This window comes from Setaria italica, chromosome III (genome assembly GCF_000263155.2).
Source record: "Setaria italica strain Yugu1 chromosome III, Setaria_italica_v2.0, whole genome shotgun sequence".
NCBI lineage: Eukaryota > Viridiplantae > Streptophyta > Magnoliopsida > Poales > Poaceae > Setaria > Setaria italica.
In genome coordinates this window covers 18925858-18946976 of record NC_028452.1, presented here as the reverse complement: position 1 = coordinate 18946976, position 21119 = coordinate 18925858, and the positions used below count along the sequence as shown (strand labels likewise).

The 21119-nt window shown below is 49.8% G+C and overlaps 2 protein-coding genes and 1 long non-coding RNA gene across 6 annotated transcripts; 1 reads left to right on the top strand and 2 right to left on the bottom strand.

The window, feature by feature from the left end:
• Positions 1–5116: 5116 nt before the first annotated feature.
• On the bottom strand, positions 5117–8354 carry LOC101761998 (probable serine/threonine-protein kinase At1g01540). Its single transcript, XM_004961904.2, has 7 exons — positions 7479–8354; positions 7269–7373; positions 7019–7141; positions 6748–6918; positions 6523–6652; positions 6217–6426; positions 5117–5627 (listed from the first exon to the last, which is right to left on the bottom strand). Exons 1-7 carry the CDS (start codon positions 8126–8128, stop codon positions 5475–5477), a joined length of 1542 nt encoding a protein of 513 aa, XP_004961961.1. The 5' UTR covers positions 8129–8354; the 3' UTR covers positions 5117–5474.
• Positions 8355–13339: 4985 nt separating this feature from the next.
• Positions 13340–15780, bottom strand: LOC101761333. 4 transcript variants are annotated; one of them, XR_002677170.1, is made up of 5 exons: positions 15674–15780; positions 15339–15426; positions 14497–14610; positions 14238–14314; positions 13340–13635 (listed from the first exon to the last, which is right to left on the bottom strand). It is a non-coding gene; the product is annotated as an uncharacterized LOC101761333 (long non-coding RNA). The 4 variants fall into 4 exon arrangements; XR_214862.3 differs by having other exon boundaries at positions 13340–14314; XR_002677168.1 differs by lacking the exon at positions 14238–14314.
• A 355-nt stretch (positions 15781–16135) lies between these two features.
• On the top strand, positions 16136–19930 carry LOC101761587. The gene is made up of 4 exons (XM_004961903.3): positions 16136–16263; positions 16579–16863; positions 17011–17709; positions 18905–19930. Exons 1-4 carry the CDS (start codon positions 16204–16206, stop codon positions 19664–19666), a joined length of 1806 nt encoding a protein of 601 aa, XP_004961960.1. The 5' UTR covers positions 16136–16203; the 3' UTR covers positions 19667–19930.
• Positions 19931–21119: the final 1189 nt, after the last annotated feature.

Below are 21119 nucleotides of genomic sequence, written 5' to 3'. Positions count from 1 at the left end.
GCGAATTGCGAGCCGAACCACGCGGTGGTGCTGGACGATGTGTCGTGTACTGCGGACCCGCACAATTGTGAGAGCTACTTTGCAAGTGTATGATAGTGTATCGCGCAGCTACCGCCGTGTATGGCCTTCTCGTTGGCAATGGCACATTCCTATGATCACAAGGCAACAAATGTCTGTTATTTAACTGTAGATTCTGCTCGAGAGGTAGACTAGTAGTAGTCTCGAATCTTGACAGCATGATGAAGCAGTGGTTACATCTTGCGTCTAGATCGAGCGGCGCCGATAGAACATGGAACAAGCTCGTAATCACGAAGCGTGTTCCCATGCGCAACTATCAAAATCGAAGAATATCCAAACGGACAGCGTGTCAGCAACTCGAACATTGGGGTGCACTCCTCATCAGGAACTTGCTAATTAAAACGAAAAGGACAGCAGTCTTACAGGAATCACACGAACACTGAATTGAACATGCCCTCTTAATCTCAACAAAAAGAACTCTAAAATAATCCCCTCAAAACTTAAAGACTTGATTGGGGTACCAAGTACCGTCCTCGTGGACTGTCGGTGGTTCAGATCAGATATGTTCAGCTATATTCTCTTTTGTCCTTTCTCAGGATTCTGAAACCGGACAGCGACGGCTAACCCAATAGAAACCGATGCATGGTAAGTCCTTGATAACCCGCCCGATTTGTCGATTGGCCGGCAGCCATGCGTGCCAGTAGGTAGTCAGTAGCATCTCGCATGCATTCACTGCTCAAAGACATGGACCACGAGAACATCCAAGGAAACCGCGCGAGGACCCCCAGTCAGGCCATCGATCGCGTCGCGTATGTGATAATGCAAACGATGATTGGTCATTAGACGGAGCTATAGCCGGATATATACTGCTCGCCACGAATTAGATCCCAGGCGCAAATCCGAAGGATGGACGGATACAGCGACGCGCCACCAGTTCGAGCTTTTGTTCGATCGGGAACGGGATAGGCGAAGCAAAAGCCGTTTCGTTGCCACTGACTCGGCACTGCGCTAGCTGCTGCTTGTGGCGTGGCAAGCTAGCTAGTTGCGGGTGCCGGCAAGTGCTCGGCGCTTGAGTGCGCGCACCGTGTGACGGTGGTGTGGCCGGCCGGCCGGTGACGCTTACGCGACAGGGGCGCCCGCATTCACCGGCTGTGCGCTGGCGGGCCGGCGGCGATGATTTCCTTCCTCTCTCCCGTCGATCGTTTGACCCGGCCGGCGGCGCTGTGCGGTGCGTGGCGTGGCGCCGGTGCGGGTGCGCAACCACGATGGCTGGTGGAGCCTCGGCGTCTGCAGTGCCCGCGCCCGCACGGCACAGGTCAATCGTCCGTCGTGCGGCCGGGACGTTTTCTGGCAGCAGTGTCATGGGTCGTTAGTCGTTACTCGATATCGGTAGTACGACCATGGTATCCGATTATTTGGCAACAGCTAGCTGGCCGGCGTGCGCTGTCGTGGAGTTTGACGTGATTAATTGGCAGCGGGATGGCTGATGGTGAGAACCGCTGAGCACAGGCAGCTGACGCCGACGCACGGAAAGTCAAATTCAGGCAGCGTACGTTTGGTTTTCTGGATAAAATTCAGGTGACCGGCAGGCAGGCTTCTCTCAGTTTCTCTCCAATTCAGGAGCAGAATCCTCCCCGGCAGGCCTCCATTCCACGTCCTCCTGGGCCAGACCAGCCAACCTCGAGCTTTTCGTTGCTCCGGGAGCCCACTCTCCCCTTGCCCGGAACGATTTTGGGCTCTCACATTCTCGGCCTGCTGGACCAGCAACAACAGCCGCACTGCCGCAGACGGATGGGCACGCCGCCACGTTGGTTTCGACGCTGCGGCGCGCGGGGCGCGAACCGTGTCAGCGCGCACTCGATCTTGATGCGGCGCTGGAAGAACTCCACCGATCAGTTGACCAATTTAACGGCGCATCAAGCAAACAAAGATACAAGTAGCAGTAGGCGCATAGCGAAAATTCAGGTTCGTTTCTTTTATTGAACGGCCGGAGAACGGGAGAAGGCCGTTCCTCTCGCGCGCTCACCCAGCAGGTTGTCGCAATAGTCACGGGCCGAATATAGGCACCTTCTCGTACCGGTGAATGCGGGGAACCCCGGCCTTCTCGGGGACGAAGACGACACCCTCGCCGAGCTTGAGGAAGTCGGCGCCGGACGGGAGAGCGCCGCCTTTGCTTGCTTCCTTTGCGGTTGCGGCGTTCCGTTCGCTCAGAGTGCGAGCGGCACTCGCCGATGACACGGCCATCGTGGCCACAAGGACGAAGGCTGCAGCGGCAACGGTGGAGGAGCGCGCCATTTGAGTTCCCTTGATCTCGAGGATCTGTTGTGCACTACTTGTGCTTGTTGGTCAGGAATTTATATATAGGTGCAGGGATGCATGCCTGTGTTTTTGGTAGAGTAATTTCAACTGGGGGTAACAGGTGACGGCTTTTAAGTGCAACTGGGAATAATCAACGTTGAGGAGTTACACTTGACGCCCCTTTTGCGTCATCAAACTGCTGCAGTTTAATGATGTAGGAGTATCATTAACCGCAAAATGAACTGCATCAAGCGAATACCTCTATGTCATTATATATTTATATTGCACCAAGAATACTACAGCACCGTACCCACATAGAAAAAAAACAAGAGCACCTTACCACAAGTCCACAACAATGTTCTTCGCTTTACTTTTTGTCCTAAGTCAAAATTCTCTAACTTTGACTAAATTGTAGGTCATTTTGACCTTTTTCAGGTTCATAATTTTTTCTATGCAACTAAATATACGCTATATCGAGATACATATATAATAAAAATTATGTATTTAGAAAAATCAAAACGGTCTATAATTTGAAACGGTGAGAGTATGAAACATAATATCATCTATAATACCAAATAAATGTATTATATAAGCACATATTTTATGATAGATTTAATGAAATTAATTTGAAGTTGTACATGTTGATGTTTTTTCACTAAAGTTAGAGATATTTAACTTAAGATAAAGATAAAATGAACTATAATTTAGAATATAGGGAGTAGCCTCTATCTTTTTTAAGCAAGGGAATACTACAACGACATGGCAATCACAATTGATTAGCACGCAACATGAGGGCATCTGCCTCGAGCAGTCGAGCATCAGAAGGAACCGCGCTGCAAGGCTGAAAGGACATCACCTATTCGTGACTCGATGACTCGATTCAACCGTCTGCAGCCTGACAGGCAAATCTGTTGATGCAAAACATGACCAAAAGAGTACCGGTGCAGGCAGGCCCGTACCTACGTTTTTTGTCTGATGCAAAACATAAAGTGAGGCTTATATTTATAAAATGTAAATAGCCAAAGTGCACATAGATTTTCTCATGTAATACCATAAGCATTCGCACAAAATGATTAAATGATGAATCTTAGTTACTGATAACTTGCTTCTATTAAAAAGCATCATTCGTCTAGTATTATTCGAAATAAAATCTTCAATTATATCTTCATACTTAATCTTCTCTAGAATATCATTTTCAAGCGCAATTGTCGTCAATCCATTTAGCCTTTCTTGTTTCATAGTATTGCGCATGTAGGTCTTTAGCAACTTCAATTTGGAAAAGTTCGTTCTGCGGATGCAACTGTTACAGGAATAATTAACAAAATTCTTCATGCGCTTTTCATTACCTGACTCATATTTTCTATTTCTAGAAGACATGATAAATAAATAGACCTCCCAGTTTCATGAATTACAAAGCAACAAAGCTAAATTAACAAATCATTGACCTAATTGCACACAAATCATTGAGCCGATCACCACATAGCATTACATTACCAGTCAATATGAACTTGTACCAGCGCTGGTCAGAAGCCTGCACCTTCTCAGCGAATCAGCGATCTTGTTCAGATCCTTTTGGAACGACTTCGCCGCAGTCACACCGCGTAAGGCAACCTGAATTACGGCAGCATCCACCTACCAATGAAGAAATCTAATCTACTTGTGAATTGTACCAACTGATAGCAGATTGATGGTTGATGCTTGACTGCTTGTCCTGCCGTCCTGGCTTCCTGGGCTCCTGGTGACTCGAGCACCTGGCGACTCGGCGAGATTGCGGTGGCTGGCGGCGCTGAGGCGAAGGCGAGAAGCGCGGTTCCTACTTCCTCGATGGTCACGGTGTCAGGCGATCTAGCGATTAGAATTTTAATCGACAGGCCTGCTAATCGGATGGACCGGCAACAGAATCTCAAAAGTCACATGAACAGAGGCTACTAGAGGGAGGTCAAGTCACGTTGTACTTGTTGAACACGGGGCTCCAAAAATTTGGAGGCCTGGTTTAGTCGGCCCACTTACCATGGGGCCTGGGTGCAGGAACCTTTTCCATGCACAGGTAACAGTTACAGATACAGCATTCGCACGCGATGACGCAACCTACTTGCTACTTTGCTAGTACTGGATAGTGGCTGTGGTAGAGACGGGACGGCGCACGCAATGCAGCTGAAGAAGCGAAGAATTTGCTGAACTAGCAGGCTAACGCAGGCGCAGCAAATGTCCGGCATACAGTTCAGGTAACCACAAAACCGGCCAGCTCATGAATCATGATGCGGGGTTGCTGGTGCTTGAGGGCCTGGCTTCGATGGCTCTGATTGCCGGGAGACGGGATCTCTCGAGCGCACCAGCTGCCTCTTTTGGAGGTCAGAGACTCAGAGTGTAGCAGGGAAGTGCTGCCGCTGCTGCGTACAGACTGGATCACAATACGGAGTTGGATCGTTGCCGGCCGAGTGCGACGAAGCGTAGAAAGGTGCTTCTTGTCCCACAACATCCTCCTCCTCCATCCCAAGCACCGTCAAAAAGGCTCGAGAACTTTATGGTAGCGGCCCACTCGTCAAGTGGTCGTGGAACTCATGGGCTTGGGCCGGACGCGTAAGTGGTAGATTTGCCTACGTGGAAGGCTGGCGGGCCCCCAACTTGACCACTTGCTCGTCGCTAAATTGAAAAATCTCAAACCGCAATCCGAATGCAGCGTGTCGCGAAGCAAACACCGTGCAGATGGAATCTTCTGTCCAATGAAATATTGCTCAAATTTTCTTGGCAAACGACTAGCGATACTGAAATTACTGGAGTTCCGCAAAAAAAAAAATGCTTCGAGGACAAACAAGACACGGAATTACTTGCACGGTTGCACCCACGTTTTCTTTTGTACATCAGGGAATGAATCAACGAGTAGCCAAACTGACCTGAGATAAGAGCAGACGAGCAGTTCACTATACAAACAGTTGGGCATCAGGCAAAGCTAGGTCAATCACGGTAGATGAGTTCAAAACCCAGGGAGGCAACCACGCCTCCGCAAGAAGATCACACATCGACAGGGCAGATGGTGAGAGGGAGAAACCAGATCAAAACGACACCGACAAAACAGAGTTGCAGCATCCCCGTGCGGCCCGCAGGCGGCAGAACTCGATCAGAAAGAAGCCCGGCAGGTGCGTGCGTGGTAGCGCTGGCTACATGTCCTGCACTAATCTGGACGGCGTGCTGGCGGTGGTCGTGTTGCCCTCGTAGCAGCTGCTGTCGCACGACCCCGCCACCGGCGGCTTCCCCGGCGTCCTCGCCCTCTCCAGGGGGCTGCCGTTGCCCGGCCGTAGAGTTCGACGATCCTGCAGGTAGAACCGCACAAATGCAGAGCTTCAAAAGAGGGGAAAGAAGACAGGCCTCTGAAACTTCTGTTCGACTGTTCAGCAATTGTTATATCAGCAAGCTGCCAAGATGCATCTCTAGCATGAGTACGTGACACTGTAAAACATGGGCCGGCACGGTGATATTGCTAATTTTTTCATTAAATAGTTTTCCGAGGTGACAGATTTATTAACATCCCAACGGGCAGCTCAGGCACTGTCAGGGCAGTATTTAACACTTGGTCTAGGGTCAGACATAGAGCTGGTAATCAGAGCCAACAGCGGTGCTATTTTAATCCTGATGGGCCTGCTGTCCATGTTTCCTAAAATAAACCCTGATGCAGCGGGCATCACCATTTTAATATCGGCGAGCATTCATGTGCTAGCCTGTAGGACAGGTTAATCGGCACACTTTTTTTTTACTAAAGCAACCGGTAATGGCGGGGATTTCACCATATGTAACTTGGGATCGTCTTCACCATGGATATAGTATGTTCTTGCGATCGAATAGTAACATGATTGACTCCACAGAGATGTAAAAAGAAGCAACTAGCATAGCAACAGGGCTCACCTCTCGATACGGGAAGTCGTCGACTTCGAGCATATGGATTACATGCCCCATCTTCGGCCGCTTCTGCGAATCGGGATCCACGCACCTCAGCGCCACAAGCAGAGCCTTCTTCAGCGCCTTGGAGGAAGGCTTCTCCGGCAGTTTTGGGTCCAGGATCGCTTCGTAGTCCCTATTGGTCACCTTGTTCTTGAGCCACTCCACAAGGTTTACCTGAAATGATGGCACGGCAGCAGAAACTAAGGAAATTTGTGTAGCGCATAGCATGATTTCGTTGCTTGGTGGAACCGCTGGCGGCGCATCCCTAACCTCTCCGTTGGGTCTCGCGTAGTCGACCGGACTTCGGCCGGAGATGATCTCCATTATGAGGATCCCGAAGCTGTACACGTCGCTCCTCTCGTTCAGCATGCCGGTGCTCGCGTACTCTGGTGCCACATAACTGCCACAGCAGGAGCAATTTCAGAACTCTATGGTTCACCTGTTCACCAGGAGGAAGATCCATGGTGAAATTCAGGAGCCTGAAGACCAGCTCACCCAAATGTTCCCATCACCCTGGTGGTGACGTAGTTGCTGTCCGAACCCAGGAGCTTAGCGAGGCCGAAATCCGAGACCTTGGGGTTCCACCTCCTGTCCAGCAGAATGTTGCTGGACTTGATGTCCCTGTGCACCACCTTCGGCTCCAGCCCCTCGTGCAAGTACGTGATCCTGAATTCATTCCCAATCTCAGAGACGCGCACATCACCAATTCAGAGCAGAGGTAGTACATGAGAAGAACGAAAAGCACTGGGAAATTCATTTCAGGCACCCTTTCGCCATGCCGAGCACGATGTTCATCCGGATGTCCCAGGTGAGCGGGCTCACGGGCCCGACGTCGCCGTGCAGCCACTGCTCGAGGTTGCCATTGTCGACGTACTCGTAGACAAGTATCCTGAGAATGAGATCACAAGCAACAGTGGTTGGTACGACGTACACGAGCAAGTTGCCACAAGAAGCAATGGCAAGTGGCACGGCGAGAGGAAGGCAGTGCGTCATCAATGCACGAGGGGGTTCTGTACCGGTGAGCTCCCTCGGCGCAGTAGCCCAGCAGCCGGACAAGATTCTTGTGCCGGACGCGGCCGATCGCCTCCACCTCCACCCGGAACTCCCTCTCGGCCTGCCCCCTGCATGCGGCGAGCAACGACGACGAGGGGATCAGAAAAATTGTGTGTGCCAAGCAAGAACGCATCGAACGGAGGGGGCGCACGCGAAAAAGATACGGTTCGTGCCTGTTGTTGAGGAGGTTCTTGACGGCGACTTGGTAGCCGTCGGCGAGAACGCCGCGGTAGACGATGCCGTAGCCGCCCTCGCCGACGACGTGCTCGGGGGCGAAGGCGGCGGTGGCCTCCTCGAGGTCCCGGAGCGTGTACCAGTGGCCCCACCCGAGGTGCGACACCTCGGGCCCCACGGCCGCCGACACGTCGGACGCCACGGGGCCGACGCCCTCCCCGCCGTCGGCGTACGCGACCATGCGGCGGCCCTTGCCGGCCTCGATGTGCACGCGCTGCGACCCGTGCGCCCCCACGGAGTCGCCGTCGCCGTCGCCGTGGTGCGGCGCGCCGCCGGCGTCCTTGAGGAACGCGGTGCCCATTTCGAGGTAGTGGCGGAGCGAGCCCACGTGCACGGCCACCTCCTGGATCTCCTTGGACACGGGCGGGATGGTGGACGGGGACAGCGGCGCCGCCGGCGCGTGCGCGTGCGCCACCCCCTTCCTCGGCCGCCGCCGCCGCGCCGCGGCTAGGTGGAGGGAGATGAGCGCGAGGAGCAGCAGGAAGGCGGCCCCGACCGCGATGCCGACGAGCACCCACAGGCGCAGCCCCAGCACCGCCGTCCTGCGCGACAGCTGGTCGCGCAGCAGCGGCGGGGGCGGCGGCGACATTGCCGGCGGCGCCCGGCGGGGCAGCTCGCTCCTCCTGCTCGCCGTCGCAGCCTGCCTGGACGTGCCCGCGCGCGCGCACACTTGGCGCTACTCCTACCAACCCACTGCTACCACCAGGCTCGCTAGCTAGAGCTGCATGGTACAGTCACTAGCTGACTGGTCTGGTCACTAGCCTGTTGTGGGAGAAGCGAGCGAGCAGTGAGCAGAGCAGCGAGAGCACGAGATGCCACAGTGAGGAGAGTTTAGCTCAGACTCAGGGCCTCAGGGCTCAGCCAAGTGGTTTTCTGTGGGCCCGCGGGGGTTGCGCTGGGCGCGGAAGGTTGTCCGTTTCTGTGCGTGTGGGCCCGTCTGACAGGCGGATCTTGGGTTAAACTGGCGTTGGAGTAATTAAGCAACGCTCAGAAGTCAGAACCGAGGATCTTGAGACAATTAAAGCTCGGATTAACCGTCTTTAATAACGCAGCATGGACGTGCAGCCGTGCAGGTAGCAGAAAGCTCGGTGATGTTGGATGCTTCGGTTTCTCCAACTTGATCTGGACAGTCCGATCGATCGATCGGACGGGTACCATGCCCTCTACAGCTCCAGGCATCGACGCTACTCTGGTCCAAAAGCGGTTGCAGGGAATCTCTGGTCTCGCTGCCCTGCCTACTGTTCATACTTTTGGGTTTTGGCTTCGGCCGGCAAAATGTTAAATGTCTGCTAGATTTACCAAGAAAGTTTTCATGGCGACGTCACCAGAAAGCACTTTTCTTGAGGAAGCGCCAGAAGCGCTCACTATTCACCTTCTTTTTGTAGTGACTACTGGCCCCGTGACAAATTTTGTGGAACGAATTTTTCATTTCCCAAACCTGATTATTCGGATTCCTCCTCTTCAAAAGTGTAGAACAGTGAGGTAGGACGCGATTCCTACAAGTACAAGGGGACCGATGACACCGAAAGTATGGCGTCGCGTTAGTTGGCGTATTTATACGCGTACCTGTACGGCCCCTCGGCGAGATATAATTCATCCCCAAGCATTTGGTTTTGGTCCGTCCGATCCTGCGATGCTACTACTAACGCAGAAGCCTGCGATGTGGGCAATACATGCGCTACAACCTGCATTGTACTGTTGCCACTGCCACAACGGAAACGGAAAACAAGCTGTCGTCCTATATGTCTGTCTACCTCCTATGCAACTTTTGGTATGCATCGTCATCGATCACATACGATACGCCTTCGCGGCTGCGCAGTGACAAGTGAGTGCGTAACTTACCCGCACCGTGTACATGCACGTGCACGTGTGGTAACGGGTGATAAGGAAAAAGGGCGGGCGAGCAAAGGTGCCGACAATTTTCCTGGGGGGCGCTGATGGGAAATGACTCCAATCCGAATGAGTAGCTCTCTTCCAGCTAGCAGTACCCTGATATCTAGCGTGCATCATGCATGCATGGCTCCTCTCCATGTCTCGATGGGGGGATGTCGCGTCTGCTGCAAGATTCCGACGGTTCAGTAGTGCTGGACTGCTGGGTGTAGGCAATGAGTTTTACACGACCATGGCTCATGGGTGCAGAATGATAACAGCCCAGCTGCAAAGATACTGGAGCAGACAGGGCAGCTAAACGCCTAAACCTATGACTGGTACAGATCATCATCCTGCCCAAGAATGAACAGGGTCATCCGTTTCAGAGATTGATAAACCGGCTCATTATCATCAGTCGAGGAGGTTACCTACCGTCCTCCCGACTGCGAAAGATATTAGCCCCGGCTTTACGACCTGCTGTCCTAGGCGTAACCGGATACGGTGTCCCGGAGGGCGTCCCCCGGCCCTAATCAATTCCGTCGTCACGGATAGATCCCCCCGATATGCTAGATCTAAACAGACAGGTGTACCGGAGATGAGCAGTAACTGCGATCAAAAGGACTCTCGTCTGCTGCGTCGTTGTCGAGCTCCGCTTGGAACATGCATGGGGCTCGGTTGGATGGGGGCCAAAATCCGGGAGCTGGCGTGATAGCTAGAGGTCTTAGGTCCCGGAGCTACGCTACGCCAACACGGTGCCTAAATGCCAATCCGCATTGTCAAGTGAGGACAGCGCCTGTGTCCCTGTAGCCAGCTGCAGAGCTGGGGGTGCACAGTGGCTCGGCAGCCGGAGGAGGACGCCGGTACCACGGGCATCAACGTCGCGGGGAGGTCTCTCCTCCTGTGTTCGGGTATCATTCCATCTGCTGCCGAGTGCAGCAGATTGCAGATGGGTGGACGGGCATCGCCGCATCGGCACGGCGAGCGGCAACTGCTCTCTGCTTCTCCCCTCCCGCGTGAAGAATTCGCTCTGCGGAGGGCAGCCAGTACATCAACAATCAACAACAACACACCACGGAAGGATTGCTTTGGAGCAACGGCAGCACAGCCCAGGGAATTAATCCGCAAAGATCTGGTCTCCCCAGTGATGCTGCTGCTGCGAGTGCGAGCCACCACACTACAATGGCCATTCAATTCCGCCAGTGCACTGTGACAGGGCTGGGCTTCACTGTGATCTCAAGTACCGCAGCTAAATACTGCCACCCGGTACTCCTGCTGCGTCCGTGCGTCTGCGGCGTCGTCTTAAGGATCAGGAGAAGCTTCTTCGCCACTCACCCTGTTCGCTGCTTGTCGACTTGCGCCTGCTCGTGGATTTATTTGGCTTGGCCCCCCGCGGCCGTGAGCCTCCCGGGTAGGTGCTGCCGGATCAGCCGATGCGCGAGCGCGGCGCCGTGGTCCGTGCAGGAGGGAGCGCCGGATCTTGCTTGAGCTTCCGCCACGCGATGCTGGACCAGATCTTATGCGTGCCATCCGCACAGCTGCGCCCGGTTTGGTTTCTTGCGTTGCGGCTGCGGGCAAATAAAAATGCGTGTCGCCGAGCGGCTCTGCGGAAGGATCGGCAGTTCAGTTACGGGTCGCTGTCGCGCCGGGCTGGAGCTCTGTTCTCTCGTGCCCAGGTGCTTCTGCGTAGACGATATCTGTGCAGCGAGTATTCGTGCATCCGCATCCGCCGTTTTGACACGCTGGCACCCGGAGCCTCAAACCACCTTGAACCGCAATGCGTCCGTAAAAAATCCTTCTGCACGGGCGTCGTCTTAACGGCTGCGGCCACCACATACTCCTGTACTAGCACGGTGCTCGACCGTCGTGGTATTCGAACGACACGGCCTAACATTATTCTAGAGCTCGGTCGGGCCGGTTAGCTGGGACGACACCGGCGCATGGGCTACAGCTAAGGGCACCCGCATTGGGTGTCGGTAGGCTCTCCGTAAACGGTAAACCTCCACGTAGGAAAGAGAAATGAGGAGAGAGAAAAGTGTCACGCGAGAGCCGCTAGCACGCGCCTCCCTGCTGAGCAGGCCCACCATGTGCTTATCCTTTCTTCTTTCTTCTCATCCTTTGCCTCACAATCAGAGAGCTCTACGGTAGAGTGACCGGTGAGTGCAAGGTGAGGCTAGCGCAGCTGGAGAGTACGGGGTTGGAGCGGCCGGTGAGCACAGATCGCCGCAAGGACTAGGGAGGGGAACAGCCACCACGGGATCCGGCGGGAGGCATCTCGGCCATGGCGCTGTGGGCACGGGGCGCGGGAGGGGATGCCGACGTAGGTGACATTGCAGGTGGCAGCCGGTGGGTGGGGTGCGGACGCGAGTGGGAAGGGGATCATAGGCAGCGGACGCGACAGAGGGGTGGGGCGAGCTCGCTGCGGGTGGACTCCACGTGAGCCATAGTGGGCGGGCGGCGGTGACGTGGAGCCTCGCAGGCTCCGCTGGTGGTCGTGGCTCAACGGAGCTGCGGGCGCTCGGACGCCGCGCGCAGATCGGCTGCAACATCATCAAGCTCGGCATCCTCGCTGCGTCGCCAGGCCAAGCACCACGAGACTCGTATGCCCCGCTGTCGGCTGCCGCGCCGCTGTGCCTCGCGGGCTACACTGCTGGCAGCTGCTTCGACGAGCCGTGGGCACGCGGATGAGCCCTAGTGCGTGTGGAGGTGGGGCTCCAGGCCGTCGTCGTGAGTCCCGGCGTGGCCGCGGCTACGACCGCCGTTGCGGGGAAGCGAGCCGGCACGGCGGCGCGGGGAGGCAGCCAGGGCCAGTGAGGACGACGCGTGGGCAAGGAGGCAGGCTGCAGGTGGACCTGGGTGCCTGGTAGAGGGGCCATTACGGAGGGGGTGTGCGCGGAGCTGGTGCGTGGTTGCAGGGCTGCGGCTGACCGACGTCCAAGCCTCGCTGCTCGGGAGCTGCGGCTAGTGGAGCCGGCCGTGCGGCCACAGACATAGAGCGTAGGGAGAGAGACGTGATTAAAAAATATTGAATCATGGGTCCACAAAATTTTGAAAAAGTAGGTGTGAAAGCTAATCCATTGTGTGCCTCATCTTTACGGCTCTCCATAGGTAACGTGTACCAAGTTACAGAGAGTAACTCTCTGTAACCATTATGGGTGCCCTCAACGACAACGGCCGGAGTAGAGCAGCTGAGTTAAGCCGACGGCGAAATCTAGGCGGTGGTCACGGTCGGGGTGCAAGACCCACCGGCATCGTCGGTCGATGAGGTAGCTAGCTAATGTTGACCACGGACGCGGCCGTGTTTCGCGGCCATCATCGACATCGTCGCTCGTCACCATAATTGGATCCATCATCGTCGTCTCCATAATTTGAGCCATCATCATAGACATAGCGCGGGGGTGCTGGCCGGGCCGGGGTCACCGGGGAGCGGGATCACGGGGAGAGAGCAACCGCACGAGGCTGAAAGGCTGGGTCTGTACTGCACCTCTGCTCCCGGGCGGGGCGGTGCACTTTCTCTCCAGGAACACAGCGTTTGGCGGGGTCAAACGGGGGACCGTCCAATGATGTGGAGCGCTATGCTGACGGACGGTGGACACTGTCGGGTGCCGACCCCGATGGCCGAATGTCACTGGATGGCGGTATGTTGCGACCTTGCAAGGGGCAAAGTACGTAGGCAGTAGCGGCCCCGTGTGCATCATCTCGGGGAATTGCAGGGTATGGGAGATTACTGCTGCCGAAAATACTGTTGGCAGCTGCAACTGCGTTACCATGGTTTGTGACGATTACCTGGTGGTCACTGTAGGGATTAGTAAATACTCCATGTTGAGTCCTCGGACATATCCAAGAAAGATTACCAGGAAACGTACCCTCCAGAATGCACATGTTCAAAAAAAAAATGCCGAAGCTATCAAGCTTAGAAGCCAGTCTAAGAAAATTAAAGAACTGCATATTTCTATTCAGTTACTAAAGCAAAGGCAGCAGCTGGTATTCACTGATAAAATGGACTTACTCAGAGCCTCAGTTTCTAAGAACAAACACTAGAAGGCATTTCATAGTACATGAGGTTTATTATGCTAAATGAACGAAACTACTATTCTTTCTCTTATCCCAGAAAGTTAATCAATTCTAACAGTTAGTACGAGTTAATGGAGTAGCTCCACCAGCAGTGCCATCAGTTATCTCCAATGATGCAGATGACAAACCTGGATAACAACTCTGTCCAATCACAATCTATCATAGATGCAAATAAGAAGCTAGATATTAGCAAAGCCAAAAGGTGCCATAAAAAGGTATACAAATCTAATAGATACGCAAGGTATTATCTGTGTAGAGAACTATAGTCTATTGAATTAACAAGGGGAAATAGGAAGTCCAGTCATATATTATATTAAGGCACAACTGTATCACTACACAATAGACTAAACTACTTAAGTCCTGTTCATACAGAAGGGGAAGGTTCACCTGTGTAAAATGTTTAGCTTTTCATCCACTGATTTCAAAACTAACAACAAAATACACTAGTCTATGCATTACCAAGTATCCAGTAGGCAAAAAATGTAAGGGGTAGTAGATTCCCATTTGGCTCACCGTAACAGGTAGCCAGCTATAATGATTGTTATAATCCTTGCATGTAAGTCATGGCGATACAAAAAAAAGGAGAATCTGTTGGCAACAAAGAGAGAACAGGACAAATGGATGGATAGCTATACTTCTACATAGTATACTAGTATTTTGTAATCTGTTTCCTTTCAAAGGATAGTAAATTACGAACATTCAGGGCTAGGAGATTCTAAAAGTGTTTGGTGTACCCAAGAACTACAGTGGGGGCCTACCATGATAGGATTGAAGTGCAATACATTTTTCTACTGTGAACCTTCAGAAATGTAACAGAGCATCTTCTTGACATATTCTGAGAACAAAACCAAAAGAGCATTTTCAATACCAGGCAATCATTAAGAATATGAATCATTCACAAGTATCTCTCAGTTACAAAGCACAACAAACAAATTATATTACCGTTTTTCATACTTTCGATATTTAGAGAAACTGCATGAATTCACATTTATACAAGATTTCAAAGTGAGGAAATACCTCCATACTCTGAATCTGAGTACAAATGCCACTGTTTCAGCTCATCTTTTGAGTTGAAATTGAAGATATATCTTTCACTTGGTGGAATTAGATAATCTGAACTCCATACAAGAGCTGCCAATTAAGCATATAGGACGAAAAATTAAATATTGGCCAAAATATTATAGAGGCTATGCATAACCCAGAAGAGTTTACGGGGTGTTTGGGAGGAGGGGGCTAAACTTTAGCCCTGTCACATCGGATGTTCAGATACTAATTAGGAGGACTAAACATAAGCTAATTACAAAACTAATTGCAGAACCTCTAGGCTAAATCACGAGATGAATCTATTAAGCCTAATTAATCCATCATTAGTGAATGGTTACTGTAGCACCACATTGTCAAATCATGAACTAATTATGCTTAATTGATTCGTCTCGCGATTTAGTCTAGGGGTTGTGTAATTAGTTTTGTAATTAATCTAGGTTTAATACTTCTAATTAGTGTCAAACATTCGATGTGACGGGGGCTAAAATTTAGCCCCCTCCACCCAATTCTGCTCACTTTAAAGCAGGATTTCTATAGGTTCCTTGGTTACAGTCTTACAGATTTGCAAAATCTTCTCTTCCTACATAAACATTGAATTCCAAGCACCATACATCTATTGCAACTTAAGCAATGCATGAGTAACAACAACTAAGATGTCCTACCAGCTAAAGGCTACTAATTGTACATTTGGCAGAAACTGACATTATATTCTATTCATAATGATACTTCAACATGATTAATATCTAGCTGACAATCTCAGCAGACAGCTAGCACAGCAAAAAGGCTCTGGTTTGTGTGAACTGTGAAGGAGCTACCTCTCTTGGTGGCGTTGAAGGAAGCTTAACACAGAGCTCGCAGCCTCGACATCAGGGGCGGAGGGTAATGGAGGTCAACTACTCAGCTCTGTACATGACACGCAGCAAATGAATCACAACAAATTGGATAGGCTGGAGACTGCAGGGGCGGACACAGTATAGGGCATGGGTGTACACGATAAATTTTTGCAAAAGAAAATCTATTTTAGCAGGTACTCCGTATAATACATGTATTACTTGTAATTGGGTGAGATCCGGATACAAATAGCTAAACATTAGGGTTTGGGGGTGCTCCGTTTAGCACAGCAGGAGGGGAAGAGAAGGAGCGGGCATACCTGGTGGGTGCTCGTCGCCGGCGAAGGGCGTGGCCGCTAGCCCAGCCGTCGCCGCCACGAGAGAGAGAGAGAGAGAGAGTTTTTTTTTTTTTTTATATAAAGGAGAGAGAGAGGTGTTCAACAGAGAGCAAGCAGTGAAATAGAAGGGTAAAAACGACATTTGTTGTAACTGACCAGCCGAAGCCTCTAACGGCCGCAAGATCTTCATAATTTGAATTGGTATCGTGCGGTAGCCGTTCATCTTCCTCAGTTCTTGACCCTAGGGCGGCATTCAAGACGAGCAGCAGTGCGGCCGGCGGCGGGCGGATTCGGCAAGAGCCGGGGCGCAACTTCCGCGACCAGGCAGGGTCCGCGGGGAGCCAGCCAGCCGGAGAGGGGCGGATTGCGCCATCGCGGAGGGCTAGGCCGGTGGGCCTTGGGCGCCGGGCCGCCGCTTGGCCGCTGCATCCTGCAGCGGTTCCCGTCCGCCGGTAAGCCAGTGGACCGGCGGAGAGCGGAGGGCGGAGGGAGGGAGCACGCGATATCTGTGGATGGCGCGGCGCCGCGGCGGTGAGCCAGACAGCACGACGGCTGGACGGTCCGCCGGTGTGGTGAGCCCAATTTCCCCCTTTTATTCTCTTCGCATCTCTCTTACTCCGTATCTCTTTACCTGTTTCCGTTACAGATTCGCCTCACCATTTGAAATGCTCCATCTCCTTAACATGTGGTACATTTTTGACGGCGTCGTGTTATTTTAGCTTCTAGCTTAGTTGTTTGCTCACAAGGATTGCAATTTTGCTACTCAATCCTCATCAATTTTTGGATGGCTTGTTATTTCGATGTTAATATTGGTTTTGCTGTGCATATTAATAATGTATTGCCCCCCATACCTAATTTTTTTTTTTTGGATCCGCTACTGGAACCAGGAACCGTGTGCCCCAGCCGCTGGTGGGACCCCATGGAAGGGGCGGCTGCGCTCTTACCACTCAACCCCTCAAAGTTTGCCCACGCGGAGTCTACCTTCCCGGGCCAAGAACCAGGAGGAGGAAGATGATGTCCAAACGTTGAAGAAGCAGGCTGGCCCCAAGAAGACAGGGAGAGGCCGCAACGCTGGAGGTGCGCAGCGGCCGAAGGCTCTTCGACGCCAATCACCGCGGAACACCGGGAGGGATCCAGAGCACCCAATTGTGATTGATGATGAAGTGAACGAAGTAAGAGCCGTTCTTGCTTGATTTCGTCTATTTCATTCCTGTGCAATCTTAACATATCATATTTGTTACACTTAGAAAGCTTGATCCAGTTCACATTTGATTCATAGCTTGGAGAAAGGCTGTTGTAATTTGTACTCACTCTTGCAGGAATATAAGGTAAGGGATGATCAATTGGCAATTGTGCCTCTCAGAAGATCTCCACGGTTGCATCAGGAAGATAAGGGTTCGGGCAAGTCCCTCTTGCCATCTAATTGGCAGGAGACATCTCATAACAGAAAGGCTCAAAATGCTCTTGTGAAATACAGAAGTCAAGAGAATCTGAAAAGGAACAGGAAAAATGCTGGATTGAAGACTTTGACAAAGTTGAAAAGCCATAATAAGCCCCAGCCACTTTGTCAAGATCCTCAAGATATTCCTACTAGGAAAAAGGTTACAGATGTAACTCACATAAAGAGTGAGAAGCAAGAACTAAAGCCCAATCATTCTGAGGTGCTGACAAGAAAGAGGAAGAGAGGCACTGAAGGGAGGTTGTCAGCAAAGAGGCGAAGTTACCAGGAGTCTAAATCATTGCCTGCATATTGCCAAGAAAATGTACCTAGCAAAGAACCTAAAAAAGCCATCCACAAAAAGACTGGAAAGGACCCTTCTATTGTGGTGAAGCATAAAGTTGGTCATGAAAGATCGACAATAGATGAAAACATCAATGAGCCAAGTGGGACTAAAAGAGAAGGAATGAAAAATTTTTGTGGTGAAGATGATTGGACAGAAGAGCAGGACATGGCATTGCGTAAAGCTTACTTCGCTGCACGGCCATCCCCACATTTCTGGAAGAGAGTCTCAAAATTGGTAATTCCAGTTCTAACGTCATTTAGTTTAGTGGTTTGATCATCTCTTGCAAACTGCTAAAGAAGACCAGAGAAACCTTATTAACATGAATTTGGCTTGCTTACATAAAAATTATGAGCACTCTGTAGTTAAAATAAAGGCTGAAAATGTTTTTGCATTTTTCAGAATAGATCTCAGTGCACCTGGTCTGTTCATTGGTCATGTTATTTTGTTTGATCAATCCCTTTTTACTATCAAAGTTTCTGTGGTTAGGCCCTTCCTGCTAACATATATATGACATTGGCGTTATATGAAGATTCATAACTGAAAGTAAAGTCACTAATTATGACTCGACATGGTGAGAAATTTGGTGCTGATCAATTATTATTATTTTTTGTGTATGCTAAGACCCTAGTGCATCATTTTGGTAAAACGGTGTCTCTAAACCAACATTAAATTTGAATAGTAGTTCATTATTTTGTTTTACTAGACTACAAATTTGCTAATTGGGGTATAGGTTTGTCCTTTCTTTCTCACTATAATACAAAGATATGCAGCTCTCCTGCATGTTCGAATTGACTAAAGAGAAAGCTGCACCAGCTGCCCCTAAACTTGTTCAAACGTGTCATGTAGGTGCCCCAACAAACTCTCAGTTTCATGTCCCTAACCTTGCTAAGTAGTTAATGTCCAAACCTTCTTTTGGCATATAAGTGGCATCCAGAAGGTGTCACTTCTCCCTGGCGGGTGTTGCTTGACTGGTGGTGGTGGGAGAGGAGGATAGAGAAGAGAGATGTGTTGCTGCCATGTGGGTGGGTTCCTAGCATGCCAAGTTAGACACTAATTAGCAAGATTTGGACCTCGAGTGACACGCTTAACAAATTGAGGGACATGAACCTCCTTAATAGTTTGGGGACATAGGTGACATTTGTGAACAAGTTTAAGGACCACTGATGAATTTTACTCTTAACCAAATAATACAACATCTTAAAAAACGAATAGCTAGGGGCCTCAAATCTAAAAACTTTAGAGTTAAATGGGCTTGTTTATTCAATCAAAATAGTATGAGGTCTCATAGTAAGAGTTTTCTTTTCTTTTTCATACTTCACTGAAATACTTTGGTGGCAGGTCCTGTTTCTTATTTGACATATTCCTTTTTGTGTGGAGTTTTACCTTTATCATTTATTAGCTCAGTGATCTTTGACACAAATCTTTTCAGGTGCCAGGGAGATCTGCTGAAGACTGCTTCAACAGAATTCATGCTGACCTCTCGACACCCACTCCCATTGCCCCACGTCCCAGAACAAGTAAAACAACATTTTCTCCCATTGGAAGTTTCGCATTGTCTGATCCAAAGCTTCCCAACCTATTGGAATCTACTGTCGGAAGGCAAAGGACTGCTAAACAGAAGAGCCTAGCAGCTCAGAAGACGGTCAGACATTTGTTGCAGAAGCATAGCCTCATTGACCAAGCTCAAGAGGCTGATCACTTCTCATTATTTGAAACCTCACCAAGTGCCTTTCCATTGAACATATCTTTTGAGGACTCTCCTGGGACTCCTGAAAGTTATTTGAATTCAGGTTCTCTAGGCAAGTTCAGCAGAAGTTCATCAGCGCGAAAGAAAACATTTTCAAGATTAAGAGCTGAGCGAGCTGAACCAAGCCCAGCAGTTCTGAAGCCCATCAAGAATCTTATCTTACATGAGAAATATGTGAACCAGTTATCTCGTAGAGAAGGTACAAAAAGGCCTCGCAAAAGGACTCCAGGCTCCAAAGCCGCTCATTCTGGGAAGGCTCTTTCTCGGCAGCAAGTTGGTGGTCTGAAGGCTGCAAAAAATGCTCTCATCTCAGAAGCAACTGACTTTATAAGCCAGTTCAAAAAGTTGCAAGCCAATTCCCTTGCACACATTGTTGAAAATAGTGAGGATGATGATATTGATGGTGATGCTAGTGATAGTTGCCATGATGATGATAAAGAATAAGGAGGTTCTTACAGTGTTGATTCCAAGCTGCCTATAGAAAGCATTCTTCTTTTATCTTCCGTAAAGCTGCACTTGGATAAGATGTTGCCAACTGAATTAGTCATCAGCGTTAGACACTAGCAATATGTATATGCAATTACTGTCTGCCTATTATGCTGTGTTTAATTTTGCTGCCTAGTTCCTCCAGAGATGTAAGTTAATTGTGATAATGTTGCTTCACCATGCCATATGAATATTGAAAGTACTTGAAATTACAACATACCATACCTCATTCTCTTGTCTCTGCATAAACCAGATAGCTCCATTAACTATGGGCTGTACAATTAATATGGGAGTTTCTACCAGGTTATATTAGGGCAGTGTGGATTGGCAATACTTGACATATAAGACAGTAAAGACACACATAGGTTCACTTCTGTTTATGACCTGATGAACTAGGTAAAAGATGTATCTCAGAAGTACAGACTACAGAGGCTACAACAACCTTTGAATTGTACTCAGCATTTCTGATTCTGAGCTTACAATGTGATGGTTGTCATGGCACTGACCATTGTCGGTGATTGATGCATACGTATCTATTCAGCACTAGTTCAGGAAGCTCTTATATGTTCGGAAGGTGAGATAGCACTATTTTCCTGCATTGGCATATGGTATTCTGGTGAATTGCAGTCTTTTATTTAGCTATTTTGCCTCTTAAAGACAATGTTTTCTTTCAGTTGTTACTAGTAAGATATCTGGCAGATTGTTTCCTACTTGCATGTTCAATTTGTTCCTTAGCTTCTTAGGATCAACTCGTTTCCTGGTTCTACTCATATGTTTTGAAGTATGAGCTTATAAGAACAAATCCTAGTTTTGCACTTAAAGATAATTGGAATTTGGCAGTGGCATGATCAATTGGCCAAGATAGGCAATTGGCATTTTCTAGCGTTGGAGCCCTCATCTGCATGTTATGTACATGGAGGTGTGGTGATCGCATATGTGGAGCAGCTTCCTTTGAGATGCTTTTGACCCAGGACCTACAGTCAGCACGAGAGCATTAACATGCAGTCTTTAAAGATGGATGTGTCAAGTACTTGAATCATGCCCTTAAATTTTATTTTCTGGAAGTGACTTCAGTATTCAATCATACAGTTTAATGATTCGGACCAAATGGTTCTTTATTGTTTTTAGGTGTAAAGTGTGAACATCACTCATCGGTTATCTTTGTAATTTTGTTCAATTATTGGGGGTCTCTTGCTTTTGTACAATTAATTATAGTTGCATCTAATCTGAAGTATGTATATTTTGATGATGTGCATGACTTCTAACCCAATAAAAACTTACCAAGTAATGGTATGTCCAGTATTTGTTTGTTAAAAAATACTATATGGTTAAGTCACAACATGATTTTATTGCAAAAGGAAACACTATAAATTTTTCTTGAATCAGGATTAGTCTGGTGGGCAAGTAATAA